Below are 19,369 nucleotides of genomic sequence, written 5' to 3'. Positions count from 1 at the left end.
TCGTAAGTAAAGTAATAAATGATAAATAATATTTCAAATGAAAACGTATCTTAAATAAGCCACCAAAGTCACAACAAAGCATTACCATAGAAATAGAGCTGAAATCCACTCAACCCTATCTCGCAGTTTGTCAATTTATCTTCTCTCGTAAAAAGTTGTATAACCCGAAGCCGTAAACACGATGGAGGTTATATTTACGGCGAACAAATAAGTATCGTTCGCCCGGGGCATTCGGGAAACAATGAAAAATGACCGGCGGAAAATTGCGCGGATTGGAAAAGATCTCGTACGATACGAGCCGATCTCACTTGAGAAACAATTGGGGGACGGATCATTGACTTATATATTTGTACTAATATTTTGTTTAAAGTATAGTGGGTGGGTGTCTCTTCAAATTTGTGTTTCGAAATTATCAGTGGTGACAGCAACATGTTTTTGTTTTAACATGAATAACGTATACAGGATAGTGGATCTAATTTTTACTTTATGCTTAACTATCCTATTATAACCAAGTCAACTATATTATAAATCTTATATTGTTTCATACTATATTATTTCACTAGAATTGAACCTAATTAAATAATGCCTACAAATCTTCTACAGTTTTTATAACGTCTTTCACAAACAAGTGACTAGATCTTCCCTAGAAAGTACAACTCTTTTCTAAGTTCCTACTCTTTACTTTACTTTTACATGCATTTGCGCATTGTACAGAGAAAGGTAATGAATATATATATATATTTCTTTTTTTAAGATTACTTACTAGTACATGACATACCTTTATCACTAGGAAAACTTTTCTAATCCCCTCAAAAGAACCGTAAAGGTCTCGATGAAAGCATTTGTTATATGCTGCACAATAGTACACTAAAACTAACGACATAACAAGCGAATTATTCTTTCATCACGCGCTCATTCCCGGCAAATTACTTTACCATCCCCGTACCACGAACAGAAATTACTTTATCGCCCCGTACTAAGAAGCAATCTACATTTATTAACGTTGTAGAAATAAAGTAGGAGCGTATTGTAAAACTAAGTTAAATTGACATCATTTTTATTAGATCCTTAATCCAATTTTTCTATAGACCTAATTTCTTTCTGGTTACACGTATTAAAAGTTTTAGGTAATATGTTTTTTATCATTTAAAAATAAGGCCCTACGTTATTAACACAAAGCGTGAATTAATCACACTTCGCGTGCGACGCTTGCGGCTTGCATAGATAGTCTTTCTTTCTAGATGCGCATTTATCACTTGCTTATTGTAAAAAAAATACGAAATATATATAAAAAATTGAGTTTTAATACAAATGATTTTTTTTTGCATACTCGTGGGAGTCGACGACAATTATTGTTTTATAATGTAGAGTCTTTAAGAAAATGTGTAAAACCGGCCCTGGCTCTTGGCGCACTCTATTTTCCTATTTGCGCGGCAGATTGGCTGTGATTGTATTGTTTGTAGGGCGGAGTCTCCCCAGCCGGAAAAATATCGCCTGCGAGGGTTAACTTGAGTATTGTCAATATTGAAATTAGTGGGATGGAATGTAAGCATCGGTTGATATAATAGTTAATAAGGGTGCCAAATCATACTTTATATTTTTAAACACATCTTTGAGAGATGTATATGCGAGTGCCTTTCAGCAATCATGATCAGGGAAAGGTCTAATTTTGTACCACTCACGTTAACAAGGTCACTATTTTTTTTATATCCATCTTTAAAATTGCTAATTAATTATATTAATATAATATAATAGTTTTAGTTACAACTAATGGAAAACAAGTCTTATAAGACATAAGTATGCATGCATGTGTGAGTGTGTGAATAGGTGTGTGCGCATGTATTTAAGAGAGTAGCTAATCTTTGGATGGATGATCCTATTCACATTACCAAAGTCAAAGTCAAAGTCAAAAATCATTTATTCATATAGGTAACACAATGTACACTTATGTCAAATATACATTAAATGCTTCTAATTTTGCATTTACTGCCAGTTCTCAAATCAAGGGCGTAGAACGGAAGAGATGAACTGGCAATAAACTCTCCGAAACTCTTTTTTATCCCAACTTCCTGTACAACGAAATTTTGGCTAGACTTTCTCGAGATCTGAACATCACTCGGTCTACAGCATCGATCCTGTAACTTGACACATGCAGTTAATACTGGATTCATTTTCAACGTTATATACAATACTTGTATTATATAATTCTAAAAATTATTATATATATATTAAAAATACGAAATTTTATGGACAAGCACCGCTTTATAAAGAATTATATATACAGTAAAAGATTGGTTCCGCGTTATAGGAAACGCGTTGTAGGAGTATTCCCGTATAACGCGCTTGTATGAGCCCATACAATGCGTTATGTACAAATAATTCACGTTTAACTTTTCTCGTTAAAGTAAAGATTTTAATCGAATATTAAGAAAATATGACTACACGACAGTACAGAAATAATAAATGTAAAATACACGCGTTATATGTATACATGGGTAGTGTTATACGAGGAAGTAAAATCGCGTAATACGAAAATGCGTTATAAGAAGTAGCTTGTTACAAGGGGATTTACTGTACTGATCGTAATAAGAGTGTATTATCGCATCATCTAAATCAGCAGATGTTTGTCAATAAGCAATATTGAAGACGTAAAGGTAACTTTTATGACAGCGAAATTGTGTTTATGCTGCGTCGTTCGCGATTTATCGCTGTACTGCGATATGGATATTGAGATTACGATGTTATCATGAGAGGGTTTTGTATTACGTTAAAAGTGTTTTGAATTGAATAAAAAAAACTTTATGTAGCTACGATCACTTGAGTTTAAATAATAATCAAGAATTGGAAAAGTTGTTTCTTTATTTTTATGTTATTCTATTTTTGCTCGCAAACATCGCATAACATAAAATAACATAACATAACATACATACATATCCGAAAATAACATGAGAACTTAAGAAGACCCAGCGTTCCTGATACCACACAATCGAGTAGCTCGCAATATCGTAGCTCACACCTCTTTGTATTGACTAAGTCGCCAAGCATCGAAGAATATACAATGTAACATAATTATGTAGGTATAAAGAGAATAATTATATCAAATAGTTAACTATTACGGAGTTTCTAAAACATCTTATTATCAACGGCGGGTCAAAATTGCTCAAAAAATTGTCAAAATGTCAGATTGCTCGAATGCGAATAGAATAATAATTCTCAGCACAATGCTCGTTTTTGAAGTGAAACTTCTTTAGGCGCATGAGAGTAACATTTTTACGGATGAAACGTCGAAGAAAAGAGAGAGAATGAGAAAGGGAGATCGAGAATAAAATACACACAATTCTGTCGCATAACGTCTTGTGCAGTAAACACAGATTTTTTATTTATTTATATTATTATTAGCACGTATACAGTGTGTAAATAGTGTGAATATAGATATGTTGCAGCCAACTAGCTTAATTAGCCGTTCAATTTATTTAGCCATTTAACTAGCGCCCTGAAAGATTTTCATTGATGAAAAGCCATTTGATAAAACAGCTAGACAGGCTTAGATAGATGATGTTTCATTACTTGCCTAGCCTGTTGACTGTTAATTTAAATTTAATTCCACTTTCTGGCACCCTCAAACTTGAAACGAAACTCTTCTAACTGTCAATATGGCGTCGGCAAACTACAACCTTGATGGTGTTGTCCAAAGTTTCAAAAACAACAAGTACAATGGAAATATGTAGTGACAATAATAATGTGAATTTGACTTGAGCGCTTTAATTTTAAAAATATTTTTTGTCATATATTTCATATTTTTTATTTCTGCCAAACAATGACTATTGTACGCATGGTCTAAGAAATAGCGAACGTTACAGCTGAATATCTTTCAGGCCGTTGGTTAAACGGCGCCGTCTAGTTAAAAGGCTAGGCTGTTAATTGAACGACTAATTAAGCTGGCTGCGACAGATATACAAATACATGGAGTAATCATGTACTGGTACACGATCATCTATTGAGGATTTTACTAATTAATTTACAAAGAAGTTTCACTTGTGACATGTGTACTTTGTACGCACGCACTTTTAAGTAAAAAATCTTGCAAGTCTAAAATTGGAAATGTAATATTTTTATTTTTTTGACCAAATTTTTTATATATTTTAGAAAATATTTCTTGTAACATGTACTGTAGATCTACCTATATGATCTGGTGAACCATAATAAATAACTCAAATAAAATATCAGCATAGTCTAGTCGCTTTAACACGCCCAACCACTACTTATTGCCTAATGAGTTCTAAAAGAAGCGCGTGTCTAGTAGACAGTCCTTAACATCGTAGCCACAATCGACACTAACGATGTACTATTGCAATTTCAACTTAATCCTAATAAACATAGCGAAATACGCCTTAATACTAAGCGATAAAGGATAAAGTCCCGTGTATAGTTTTAGCAAACGTAGAGTGTTGTAAGGTGTACATCTAATTGGGTGTACGCCGCGGGCGCAAAGAAAGCTTTAATTGTTGACGCGGGTCGTGTTTGAGTGATGCAAATCATAATTTTGCGAGTAACACTTATATATGTCGAATGTGTTTAAAATTCGAAAACACTTGGTGGTGACAAAGACACCAGACAGTAGTTCTTTAATACTTTAGTTTAGCTAATATTCTTAACTTTCAGTACATTAGCTAAACATATAGCCTTTCTGAATGTTGAACAAAATTTCTATTGTGGATGTTTTTTTTATATAACACCACGGGCAGGAGGCTCACCTGGTGTTAAGTGATATACAGCCCATATACACCCACATTGCCTAAGGGCCCACAAGTGTGTTGAAGTTGAAGAATTGGTACGCTGTTTTCTTGAGGGATATTAATTCAAATTTGTTAAAAAAATCTTCAAATGTATCGATACTAATGATATTATTAATATCAAACATTTGTGTTCCTAAATTGACGAGTTACCACATTATATACACTGCGAAGGTTTATATTTAATTGTTTGTGTAAAGTATGCATCTGTGTTTCAGGTACACAAAGATTTCTTCGGTCGTATCGTCCCATTATCGCAGGTTCAAAAACAAGGTATGGTAACTAATTTAGATATTCATATATATTTAGGTTTATTATATATAACTGTGCCGCGGGGGAGGTTACTCGTAACGCATATTGCTAAGAAAAAAAAGTGAATGTCCATGGGCACTGGTTCTACAGATTAATTAGTTTGTGAAAACCTGTAACAAGTGAAGGCATTTTGGCCATTTCAATTGGGTTAAGGCCAATACCAACACAAATATCAACTCTATAAAAAAATTTTGACAGCTCCTACGTACCTATGGCTTGTTTACGGCTCGTTCTTATAACGTAATTAATAATATTCATCAAAATGTTGTTATTTTTTACAACCATATGGTAATTTTGGGTATCACGCTCTTAATGAGGTTTAAGTTTCTAATAATAATAATAATTTATTCCAAGAATATGGTACAAAAAGGTTTCTGCCACACACAATGGCGCGCAAATTTGTCTTTAAAGGATTTTACATTATTAATCATATGGGTAAATTCTTATATTATTTGTATCGTACATATCATATCAAATGTTATTAAATTTATATCAACTACAGTGTTTCACGCTATTTAGTTTTAGAAAGTTTTTTTGCTCCTTTTTATGATAATTGATGTGTGTGTGTAAAATTTGTAAAGACATATATTCTTATATATTTTAAGCATACATGTTTAAGGAATTTGAATTAATAAATGTACAAAATAAAACAGTGTAGTATTCGTAATATATACGTAATTTAGTTTAATTACACTAACCGACACAGTCCCAAAACACATTACAGAGCCCAAAATACAACTGATCGCGTAACTTAAATAATGTAACCGCCTATTATTTTCAATTATATCGCCGGCAAGGGTTGTTAATATTCATTCTTGTCACCCGACGAGCATCGAACACCTGATACCCGGTAATCGGACCGATTGTCTGCTATTTTCATATTAATCTAAGGTAATATGTAATATTAGGTATGTTTTAGACGCCCCTATTCTTAACGCTGAATGATTTGTCCATAGTATTGATATTGTAGCAGTGTTGGCCTAGTTGTGTAGGTTCTAGGTTTGATTCCCAGCTGTGTTCCAATGGACGTTCTTTCTATGTGCGTATTTAACACTCGCTCAAATGAAAAAAAAACATTAGGAACCCCTTGCCTTAGACCCAAAAAGTCGACGGCATGTGTCAGGCACAGGAGGCTGATCACCTACTTGCCATATTGATCATGATACAGAAACACTAAACGGCGTCCATGCTTCGCTTTGTCTGTCTCCCTAAAATATGGCTGGCCATGCGTGATAGTCGTGAATAGGTGCTGCTTGTGGTGACTGGTCGAACTTGAATTAGTGTATGCGGTGATGTTAGTTATTTCGAGTATTTGTGTGTTGTTCCCACGAAAATGTAAGTGCGTGCTCCTATTTCACCATGCCTCCTGCTGATAGAGGATCTTTGACAGTCAAGAAGAAGAAGAGACAAATATTTGTTTTTATTTATTTTATTAATATTTATTACTTAAGATGTCATGTGGAACATGACGTAATGGTTGCTGCTCCTTACAAACGTTGTGTAAAACAAAAAAAACTTGGCGATTAAAAAGAGTGGCGGAGAGTTTATTACCAGTTCTTCTCTTCCGTTCTATGTCCTTGATTTGAGAACTGGCAGTAAATGTAAAATTAGAAGCATTTAATGTATATTTCTTTTTTTCACGTTCATAAGTGTACATTGTGTTACTTATATGAATAAATGATTTTTGACTTCGAAACTCAGGCCCAGATCTAAAAAGGTTGTAGCGCAACTTATTTTTTTAAATTAATATTGTACATAATATTAATTTTATTTGCGCGTGAGTTAATGTTTTAAACATAAGCAGAAAACGTTTCTTTTTTATTTAAGTCATGTTTTTAACTACAAAATAATTATGTATTAAAGTACAATATTCCTTTGAATCTAAACGATTGTTCCATCGACATGACCCCCGTCTACTGAAGATTCCATAACCAAGAAGAAGTAACCTGTGCTTTCACCTTTACCCCTGATCATGGCCTGTAAAAGTCTGAATTGCTGATGAAATTTGCTTGACAGACCAGTTTTACTACGTCTCAACGTTCGAGAAATTTTGACAATTTACTTAAATACTTTTTACGTTATTAGTAGTTTTAGACGAATATACAACGCACGAATTAAGCTCTCTATTTTTTATATTAAAATTGAATTTTAAAACAATATAAATTGTATGTCACATATTTGCAAATGTTCCATTACACTGAGCATTAAACACAGACATTATTCATGTAACGCGTGTAGACTCAGAATAATTACAGTGAGCGTTTGTAAATCCTGAAATGAAACAATTCAGACAATAGGGCAAGTTGTAATGAGCCCCTCTAAGCTAATTGTTCTCGCCGAAATCGACTTATTGTTTGATTTAACAGGCTATGTGGGGCATTTCTACATCAAATGCTAAGATAGTGAAACTATATAGTGAGAATATTTGTTTTTTCAAATGTTAAATTTCAGTTTTAAAAAAATTGAATATATTTGTTGTCTATTAATGTACGTAATTGTTTTCTGTTTCATTATTGTCAATCTATGTAATATGTTGTAGCTTTTTGTAGTGTCTTAGTGTTTTGATGTATGTGTATGTTAGCTGTACCATTTAGATGTTAGGTGTATTAATTATTAAAGAAACATTTAAAAAATGTGTGCGTGTACACACGTAAGAAGTGAAACTTCTTTATGACCTTATTTTTCGTAAAAAGATATACTATATGCAACTTTACAGAAATTGGTTAAATTAAGTTAAATAAGATAAAGTTTAACAAAAGGCTTTTGTTATCGTTATTATATATTTTTGTTATTGCTTCGAATCTCTTCGAATAAACCGTGGTAGGGACAAGAAAAAGATGGCGCGTAACGGAAAAAATGTGACGCGTAACCGAAAAATATGACGGTAATTTTCAAATTTTAAGCATAATTACTATGTTGTTCCACAGGACCGGGACGTATGCAATTATAATTACATATATATATCTAAACTTCTCCCGGATCAGATGCTATCTAAACTGATTTAATGCGTGCTAATATTTAATAACGTAATACTTCTTTTTAAATTATTGAGTTTAAGAAGAGAAAAAATGACCAACTTTGGGCAGACGTGACTTTCCACGTGTTCTCGACAGACAGGTCGCACAGTTAAACTCATAATTTGTATGAACAAAGTCTGTTTTTCTTATTTTTTTGTGATAAAGCGAGAGCCAGCTCAAGGTGATCATGACACACATGATCTTGAGTAAAATGTCGGCGAAAACCTGTCTAACAAGTAGAACACTATATCAAAGTCATAGCCAAAATCATTTATTCAATTAGGTAACACAATGTAAAATGTAAATTTTACATTTACTACCAGTTCTCAAATCAAGGGCGTAGAATGGAAGAGAAGAACTGGCAATAAACTCTCCGCCACTCATTTTAATCGCCAAGTTTTTGTTTTACACAATGAGGAGCTGCAACCATTACACCATGTTTCACATGACATCTTAAATAATTCATAGTTACAAAAGAATATTTGTCCTCTTTAAGTGGTAATTGCTACGACTTTATATCTAGATATATCAAATCTATATTAAGTATAAAAGTACATTTTAGTGTGACACCAGCTTAACTTTCTCATTATAATATTCCAGTCCTTACTTGATTTTAGTTAAATGCTATTAATTCCGGGTTCGGATAATACGACCCGATTTGGTTTGTTCTACGTTATAAATCAGTTTCCAAACTCCTCAGAATTACATAAAAGTTGATTTATTGCTAAAATATTACAAAATTTATATTTTTGTACCAAAGAGATATTCCCTATAATGATCTTCTTCCAGTTATTCTTTCATAGCTTTATTGACAAACTTTCAGTTAAATCAGTCGTCGGAAATCGTACCGGACCTCTGAGCCTCTGCACTAACTACAAAATTGACACATAAACTGCCTTGGTGCTAATAACTGTTAATCACTGACAGTCGTATAAGAATATTTTTTATTTGATAATGTCGTAATTTGTACGCTTGAAGCAGTTTTTAATATTTGTTCTTGTCCACAGATGCCGTGTCGGATGTTATATCTTCGAGCAATGTTTTCTACCAATACAAAGAAGGCTATAATAACGCCGTACGACGAAATGTACGGATGCGAGATTTATTATAATTTATTATTTAAGGTTTAAAACCAAATGTAAAATAAAATTATGTTTCATTTTTTGTGTTTTTATTTAATTAATTGAAATGAATTGAGAGATAATCGTAAAATAAATCCTAGTTTTCTAATTCAATGTTTCTAAGAAAATTTAATGTATAAAAAACAAAAAGTTTTCAAATTAAGTACGGAATTGACAACTTTGAACTGCTTTTGGCCATCAGTCAAATTATCATTGAAGATGAACTTTTGCATCTACGGTAACAGACTTCTCATCTAGCACAGTAGATAAGCGTTTCATTCAAGTAAGATCGTCTTAGGATGAGAAACCAGACTAAGCGTTTAGTGTGACGAAGTGTGAATCAATACATTTGACAATCGCTTCAAGTCTCTCTGACTCTTAGACGTAGGTCCAACGAAAGATTACAGAAAGGTCTCACATTAAACAGCACACAGCTCTAGATATATAATAATTTACAACTAATAATAATTTAATCCGACTCTAAGTACGGTTAATAACAATCAGGAGCGAGCATCCTTGGATTAAAACAGATTTTATATCTTGGATTTTAAAGCCATAAAGATGAGCAATTTATTTCTACTGTCTGCACAAGGATGAAATTTTAATCACCGCATACTTACAATTAAAAGTTTCTTCATAAATACATCTTATCGCCTAACTTCAATGATTAATTGTTCTTCTGATATACGTTTGTTCTTCGTAAAGGATTGCTAAAAGTTGTTAAATATTTTATGAACCTCTCAACAATAATCCGAGAATAACGGCTGTCACTAAAATGCATAAGTTATAATTTATGAATCAGAAGTTTTTCAATTCACTTCAATTTATTGTGAAGTACTTTTGTATATAAAGTATTTTTTATACAGGAAATTTATGTTTTATTTATATTTTGTTTGTACCAAATAAACAATATTCCTCTGAACCAATCTTAAAATTACTTGAACGAAATATACCGTTCGAATGTCTTTCATGAAAACGTAGGATTTTTTAAATCTAATCGTGGCTATTCCTTAGTATGCAGTTTCTGAGTTAATCAGTAATTTTTCAGTTGTAATAGTTCAGTGTAATACTTGTTCTAACGCAAAAATAAAGAAACAAACTAAGAAATGTTCTCATGATGTGGAATTTATGTATACCAATACTCGTATTATAAAGAGGAAAGATTTGAGTGTTTGCATTGAATAGGCCCCGAAACTTCTGCACTTATTCGAAAAATTTCTTCGCCGGTAGAACTACGTTATTCTTACGAAAATACGTATAAATAGTAACTTGGCCACTGTCTTAATACGTTGGATTGTATAGTTATAACAACATTGTGTATTTTCTACCACTGTGTAGATATTGCGTGAGGAAATACCTACGCAAGCAACGGCGCGGCATGGCAAACTTGCTTAAGTTATTTTCTTTCGCCAAGAGAATTCCCCCGCGCACAAGTCCAATATTGCATTTGGTGTCATTAAAAAAGCGGGCTTTGAATTGATGAAACATTCTCCACAATCAATGGACCTAGTTCCCAGTAATTTCTACATATTTCCGCGGTTAAAGAAACAACATCTCAGGGGCAATAAATATGAAGATGATGACGCAGTAGTAGTCGCGGTATTAGACCTTAAAAATCGTGTACCAATAAAGTAGGTAAAAACCCCTTTTAATAGAAGATGTTTTTAAGGAAATTGTAAAAAGATATACAAAGTGTTTAATCTTAAAACGTCAAAATTTATATACTTTGCATATATAGTCCTAATTATAACTGTTTATTGAACAACTCACGATGTGTTTTACGGCCCGCTATTTGTTTGTTTATTTCTCCAATTCATATAATCCTTACCATTATTATTACTTCTTAAATTGGTAAACTCAGAAGTTGTAGATGCATAATCCAGATTTCGGCTCCATATGGACGTCAGCGTTTCGGAGTAAAATATTAACTTAATTCTAATTGTCTCCTTGTACGAGCGTCAGCACTTTGACATCTATTGTTTATTTTCACAAATTAATGAAATATAATAGTTTAGTAATTTAACACGCGGTACACTTTAGACTTGAGCCTAATATTTTTCTTAATTATATTCCGTGTTTAAATGTCAGTCTCTTCTGTGCATTTAGACAGTAAAACTGTCATAAAAATGTATAACTTACAGGACTGACGCTACTGCTTTTCGTATTCCACCAGTGGTGTTTCATTTTACTAATACAATATATGAGGCTACTAGTTAGATGCGTGACTTAGCATTATTACTTAGTACCTGTGCAGTTTGCGGCTGATTACTTTATTAGATAACGAAATTTGATTTAATTTTTTGGGCATATCAGACTGTACCGTCCCGAAAAATCACTGATATTATTTACCGAATACATTAGCTACACTAGGAAAATAAAGTAAATTGCAAAAAAACCGGGAAAATTTTAAAAGCGTAATACAATTCCTTCCTGTATCACTGATAGTCGAATACAGTGGTATTTGGTAGTAGTAAACAACTTCGGTACTCCAATAGCGAATCCCATCCGATGGAAAATCGGTCAAAATCGGCGAGGTTGCATCCTTGGGCTTGTTCGGTAGAAGAATTAAAAATTGAAGTTATAATCACCATCCCTATTACTATTGAGAGTTACGGAATTCTACTCATTGTACTTAAAAATTCTTAATAGTCTCTAAAACCGAAACTTTAATGGAGATAAATTGAATGAAACACTGAAATTTTGATAAATGTTTTATTTGATAATAATTAAAACAACTAGCCATGTGTATCTAATAGTCTACGTGTATTATAATACATAGTGCTTAAATATTAATATAAAACTAAATATATACAACCGGCGACAACAATTCCCTAACTCGTGCATGGTGCAGTAGTTCAGATATTCGTAAATATTTACAGACACACCGGAAATAGATTTACTTAATTATACAAGCATTAATGTGTTGGATTATTATTACCTTAAATTTATTCCTTTATCCAATATAACTCGAATTTTATTTCGTAACAAGAAAATTCGTCAATAAAAATCAGAGTTAATACAATTATTATATTTAGTTGTAAATCTTACGCGTCAAATAAAGCTTTGTTTAGAAAAAAAAATACCAAAATCGTTGCTTTATGAAATAAATATGTGACATCACCAGACTTAATCTATATTTATTTATAACCAGAATTAGCCTAAAATTAAAAAAAAAAACATGATTATTTTTATTAACATTCTGAAAACGAAATTCCATACAGTTTTTGGTCGAAAGTACTGACGATAATATTAATATTACCTATGGTACTCAACCATGACATTGACAGGGTATTAAACGTTACAGTTAACAATTGACTTTGGTAATGGCGGCTTTAGTGTAAGGTTTGTAAGAATGCTTTTGTTAGTTTTGTCAAAAATCTTAAGCTTATTAGTAGCTTGTAACTAGGACTTTCAACCAGACCTCAGATTTCTGTATCTGTTTCATGATCATTTCATGAGTAGAGTTGGTGATCAGCCTGTGCCTGACACACGCCGTTGACTTTTTGGGTATAAGGCAAGACGGGTTTCTTACGATGTTATCCTTCACCGTTTGAGCGAATGTTAAATTTGAAGACTAGACAGAAAGTCCATTGGTGCAAAGCCGGGGTTTGAACCTGCGATCTCAGGATTAGAACTTCTTTTACTTTAGATAAATTTAATATAAAATAGGTATGCGTTAAATATTTTTATATAAAAGCAACGTATAACTGACGTAACCTTTTAATACATTGTCAAAATCATAGTAGATTAAGTAGTTACAATAACTCATTATGTACATAGATATATTATACTAAGGTCTACTTTCAAAAACGTTAAATCTAGTTACGTAAATATACAGTTTTACAGAAAAAATGTTTCTCAAACCAAAACAAAATTTTGTTAATAATAATGCATGATTATATTTAGAAATTTTAAATTTTTATATAAAAAGGAAACGACTGGTAATAAAATATTGATACTGTAATTGGTTAATATTATAAAACCATAGCACAGGCATAATATATTCACGACACGGTGTTTTGATTCTTTAAATACAAAGATAACATGCAATATACTGTTCACATCTGTTCATAATAGTTGGACTATTATAGTTATTTCTGCTATTAATACTGTGTCTTCCTTTGTTGTCTCTGTCTAGGAGTATTTGCGATGACGAAGTCAAATGTCAAGTCAGCGAAGGAAGTGATTTGAATAACTAATACTTTTGATAAAGAAGTAGATTCCCTTAAAAAAGAAAGAATGAATTCGCAATGAACTAGATATATATTGTATGAAAAAATTCAGCTAATGTAGTCACTATTAGATTGTAATAAAGCGCAAATATAATTAACCAACTACCAAATATAAAATTTTATATTTATCAGAATTATCAACTGTCAATGACGTCTGGAATCGTTGACTCATTGAAATAGCAGATCCGTACATTTTGGAATCAATGGATACAAGGATTATTATTCTATATGTTTCTGCGGCTCAGCTTGCGTGGTTGAAGGCTGTGCATCATGTGGTAAGAGAGACAACGATAAGGGGGGAAGATGTAGTGGTAATGGCAGAAGAGCTCTTGATTGGAAGTTGGCGAGAGATTGCAATAAGGCTGCTGAGTGCTCGTGTGCTTTGCGTCTGAGTTCCGCTACGCTAGATGAGCGCGCCTCTTCTTTGGGGCAGCAGGGACAGGGGGCACCCCAACCTGTAAATAAAAAATATTTTGTAGATTGTGCAATTACATATTGAGTTTCAAATGCATCTGTTTTATTAAATTTTTAAATAAAACTACGGATAACCCGCCGAGATAATTATTGAAAAACATTTCAAACGTTGAGTAATGTAAATAATGTAAGAAATTCACGTTTATATCTGTTAAAGAAATTTAATTTAATTATTCACATATACAGTACATGTTTTTTATTAATTAAAATAAAATTAACATACTCAAATTTATAGTCTATGGTTCTATGGTCACTAAAAGGTTTATCATAATAAGCTTTACATACTTTTAAATAGGTTTGTCACGGCTTGGAAAACTAAGCCCCATATTTTAATAAGTATCTCAAGTCACAGTCGCATCTTAAGCACTGTCTAACTTCGTAAAACACTGTTTGACTCGTGAGACACAAATGACGAAATATTTTCTGTTACGTCGTATGAGCGACGATGATATAACACGAATTATTATGAGTACATCATAGATACGGAGAGTATAAGTAAGAGATATTTTGTATGTAACTCAAAAGCTATTTACCAACAATGTTAAAACTAATCGCCTACAAAACTGTTTTAATCGATTTGAACGAGCCTTGTCTAGACAGAGTTCCTAAAATGTCCAACTGTCTCGCTGCGTAGAGCCTCTACGAGACGCTACGGGAATTGTTTTTGTAACCGTATAAAGGTTTTCTGCGTTAAGAATATTGGCTTTGATTTAGAAATTAGTTTTATACCAATTATGCTGGTTGCCGAGGAGGCCTCAAAAATATTTATGTTCAATAAATATTACATTACAAAGTATGACTGCTCGATGCTGCTATTTGCTGACTAGTCTAGTTTATATCTTAATTTTATGTAACTTATGCTAAAGTATTTTGTGGTCTTCGCGTATGTTTTCAAACCGTCGAATATTTCTTCGACGGTTTCCACGATTTCGACGGTGCCTTATAAAACAAAATAAATAAATAAATGTGACAAATATTCCGCATTAATTTTCTGCAGTACGAATATGTGATACAAATCAATCAAATCGTTGCTTGTAAGGGGCGATAGTTTAAACCATAGAAATGAATTTTAATATACAACTATGTATAATATTACATTGTAAAATGATGCAGCGCTGCCCTCTCCCGAATTTGAGAGGTCAAAAAAGCTGCTTAATTATACCAATACATACCTTTCAAGGGGAAGAAAGGTTGCGACAAATGGTTGAGATGCTGCGAGAGATGCGAGAGGTGCGGGGGTAGGAAGAGTGGAGGCGCGGGGGGGGCGTCCGAACCCGCCGTTGACGAGCGGTAGGCTCCAGTACTGAAACAATAAATTATATCATTCAATTTGTTATATTTGAATACAGAAGGCTGTGACGTGACATTAAAACGTAATGTAAACATATCAACTGCTGCATACTAAAGTGTTTTTTATATGTAAAAACCTTCTCCTTGCCTCTCTGTACATTTGTTAAAACCTTATTAAATTCCGTAGCGTATTGATACTTCTATCATAAAAATTTCGTACGAGTACGAGTACTCCAAGTAGTAACCAAGTACGAGTTATATATAATGCGTGGAAACATAGTGTTTACAAAAAGAATTAAGAAGTAAACAGTATATATTTGCTTATTTCAAACTACAAAATCTAGTTCTGTGTTAAATACTTTTACTTCCACTGTTTGCTAAAATTACGAATAATAAAAAACAAAACAAAAAACATTTCCTAATCTGTTTTGTAAAAGACAAACGTTTTGTAACACAAATGAATTGCTCAAAATGACTTCAAGCACAAAGAAAGTGTCAAGAGTGTCTCGTGTTGCAAAATTCAAAACACTACATCGCGTCAGAGATTGGAGACAATGAAATGAACGGCGGCCGAGGTGTCGCGCTGCTACGACATTCTCTTAGTGCATACTTGATGTTCCGACGCGATACCGGTATAAGTTGTAGGAGGCTACGATCTGCTATACCATCAGTTGAAATTGGAATAGGATACTCATGATTGTTTAGTTATCTATGCTCAAACAGGGCAATTCAATTGTTCTTGATTCAATTGTTTTAACAACTCACAGAAGGAAAGAGCAGAGAAGTCGTTAATGTTATCCCTTTCCGATTGTAATTACTTCACTTCTCTGTGAACTTGAGAATGCTTTCCAGTGATCGGCCTTTTCTCCTTTCAAATTAATAATTACGAGTGTAACCACAGTGATTGTGTTATAGAACAGTGAATAAGATTATTTTTTAATATTATTTATAAACAATTTGCTATAGATAATCCAACTGTATCAAATGGAAGAGACTAGCTGCTCACGGCAGAGATACTCCTAGTGTGGGGGAACTTTCTCTTTTCACTCAACTTACTTTTTATATTATGTTTTATACAGTTTTTGAAGTTATACTTCTTTTGGCGCGTTAGGGAAATATGAGAGTAAATTACCGACATTACAAAAATCCTACACCCGCACCCCGTCACAAAAAACCGACACCCAGAAGTAGCATAGTCAACACGTATGTAGAAATATTTCTTTTAATGTTTCAATTAATTTTATTTAAATAGATATTGCCATTTATCAAAAGATTTTTATTTTATTACGCCAAACAACTATAGCTTCTAACACGTGTACATAATATTTTTTTTTCAATTTCGCCTTTTACGCTACCGCTCATCCCCTATATACAAAATTCCCCCGAGTATTCGTTCAATGGAATCAAAGGATTTGCGTTCATTACAAGTGCTAATAATTGATGAGTCAGCATACCGGCCACCGCACACTGACAACGTAATTCAGCTCTCTCTTGCCCTGATTGCCCTTATATAATTATATTTTCACTTTGACAACCTCCAAAATAAATTTTAAGTATTTGTATTAAAGAACCTTTTCGTAATTTATATTTCGTGTTACGACTGTTTTAACTTGACGATTTTTGCACAATTTTTTTTCTGTTTGGTCTCTCCAGACATTTTTCGACCAAGGACAAATAGGCATTATGTTCAGTGCTACAAAGTGTTTAAAAGGCCAGCAACGCACTTGTTGCCCTACGTGTCCACTACGGGCGACTATATCACTCAACTTCAGTTGACTTTCATATACGTTGAAAAAAAAGTAAAAGTCTTTTTAAACCTCACTTGAAAGTCTCTCTCTACAAGACATTGATGGTAAGCAAGCACTTATATATTTATCTTTAAGTAGTCGCGTTCCAGTTGTTCAATTTATTAAGTTAGTTAGAACCTTAAAGCCAAAGATCACAAATATTACGACGTCACAACTAGAAAACTCCATTATCTGCACGGGTCAACCCTACGGGGTGGCCTAACGAACCGTGCCTCTATTAATTGGTTTTCAACTCTGAGAGGGAATATCTCCTTAAAGATTCTCTAATATGAATATTCAACTAGAATTCAACAAAGAGAATACTAAGCCTTAATGGTGTTAATCATTATTTTGATTAGGCTGGGACAATTTAACCTTCGAATAACTGAAATAATCTGTATAAAGAGAACTTGTAATAGTTATTAAATATTTCATGGGTCTGGGTTTTTTCAAAATCCTTTATGTGAAGTGCATATGTTATTTATCTTTTCTACTTTACGATTCCAATCATGGCATGTAAAAATTATTTAAAACATTTATTTTTAAGTTTTTGAACTGAAACTTCTTTATCGGCGTCACTTTTTTCTGTTACTTGTCCCTACCACGGTTGATTCGAATAGATTCGAAGCCATTATAATAATAATTCTATGAAAATTAATGAAATTCTGTAATAATCTTAGTAGTAATAAGGTAAAATGAAATAATTATACTATTTGTATTTATGTCTATGATAATAAAAGCCTTTTGTTAAACTTTATTTAACCAATTTATATAAAGTAGTTATAGCAGATCATTTTTCGAAAAATAAGGTCATAAAGAAGTTTCACTTCTTACGTGTGTACACGCACACATTTTTTTCTATAGGTAGACTAGTAATGAAGGATGATGATTCAACCCGACGTCCATATTACGTTTCATTAATCGACAAGTAATTTGTATGGTACTTATTAACTAAGCAATCATTATTTATTAACGCCTGCCTCTACTTGAAAATTAATTATATCGAATACTTCCCGCATTTAATCGTAAATTTTTGAACTGTCTGTTGTAATCTTCATTTCGATTGTAGATCTTAAATTATCGTGATTCATGCGCACTTTTTATTTTCCATGTATTCATTTTTAGTTAAGTTTGTTTTCTGTTCCTGTTTAGTATTGTCTTAATAACTATATGCAATAAGATTTTTTGCACTTCTTTATATTGTAATGCAACGATGTGTTAATAAATTAATTAAATAAATAAAAACAATTGGATTCCTATCAAATCAAAGACTGATACGATCATTCCATTCGACGAATAACAGACGAAACACATCTCGTCTTTTGTTTTGAAACAAAACACAATCGAATGCTGGTCAACTACATCCCTAATACTACCACACAAGTTATTATATCATACATAAAAATCATACCTATATACCCTTCTAATCCAAAACCAAAACACAGAGTACAAAACTATATGATTATTGCAATTTGTATAAGCACTTGCATTAGACCAAAATATATGCATAAACGCATAAAATATGCTCATATACGTTGCTCAGCTATAATTAATGTTGTGTAGATTGCTATCAGAGTGTTAGGTGTAGTGTAGGTAATGACTGTTCAATTATTCATGCAATTAACTGATTATAGCGACACTGGGGGCGGTAACGCCCTGTTTTAGTGTGTTACATAAACTTTGAATAATCGTTCACTTATATCAATTGATGTATTGGGTAATCTTACTTCTTTAACAAATGCTAAATTAGTCAAATTAATTTGGAAGATAAAAATTAAGCTATCAAACATTTTGGAGACGAAGAGAATGAATGAATACTTTCAAAAAATATTTTAAAAAAATGGGATGTCAAATCTTCTAATTTTGATATTTGTAGAAATAGTTTGTTAATTAAATGCGTTATACCTCTAAAAATATATTAATTTACATTCCGATCTATACAAAAATGTAATTTTTAATTCTCAAATAGACTACACATAACTATTAATTATTACTTTATATAATAAATGCACAATAAACTACGTATAAACTTGATTAACGAACTATTAATGAAGAGCATTAAAATTTAAACTTGGAGCACCTGTAACGTCTGATTACGTCATATCCTAACGGCCATAAAGCTAACGTCTTAACCTTCTTTCATCAAGCCTAAAATGTTCTGCGGCTGATATAATAATTAACATCCACTTATACGCGCCGCTGCTGTATCCACGAATTACTGTCAATTTATCTCTTTGCATAATTAATTTTCATTTTGTGAACACGCTGTATTATGTTACAACTATATTTTGATCATTTATTCATGATCGTTGAATATCAAAGGATACAATTCGGTAATGTTAG

At 32.5% G+C, this 19,369-nt stretch overlaps 2 protein-coding genes across 3 annotated transcripts in view; one reads left to right on the top strand and one right to left on the bottom strand.

Moving 5' to 3' along the window:
- The window catches only part of LOC123713601 (chromosome transmission fidelity protein 18 homolog), a 32,251-nt gene extending 22,986 nt beyond the window's left edge, over window positions 1–9,265 (top strand). For both annotated transcript variants that reach the window (XM_045667348.1, XM_045667350.1), the window contains exons 15-16: window positions 5,012–5,066; window positions 9,130–9,265. In XM_045667348.1, coding sequence (XP_045523304.1) covers window positions 5,012–5,066; window positions 9,130–9,233 — 159 coding nt within the window. In that variant the 3' untranslated portion in view covers window positions 9,234–9,265. The remainder of the gene's footprint in view (window positions 1–5,011; window positions 5,067–9,129) is intronic.
- Window positions 9,266–11,995: 2,730 nt separating this feature from the next.
- The window catches only part of LOC123713182 (WAS/WASL-interacting protein family member 1-like), a 66,899-nt gene continuing 59,525 nt past the window's right edge, over window positions 11,996–19,369 (bottom strand). Inside the window, exons 8-9 of the mRNA XM_045666730.1 lie at window positions 15,122–15,252; window positions 11,996–13,930 (exon numbers count right to left, since the gene is read on the bottom strand). Of these exons, the coding sequence (XP_045522686.1) occupies window positions 13,695–13,930; window positions 15,122–15,252 (367 nt within the window). The 3' untranslated portion in view covers window positions 11,996–13,694. The remainder of the gene's footprint in view (window positions 13,931–15,121; window positions 15,253–19,369) is intronic.

The sequence above is a fragment of the Pieris brassicae genome, chromosome 8 (assembly GCF_905147105.1).
Source record: "Pieris brassicae chromosome 8, ilPieBrab1.1, whole genome shotgun sequence".
NCBI lineage: Eukaryota > Metazoa > Arthropoda > Insecta > Lepidoptera > Pieridae > Pieris > Pieris brassicae.
This window is presented reverse-complemented; position numbering and strand designations above follow the sequence as displayed.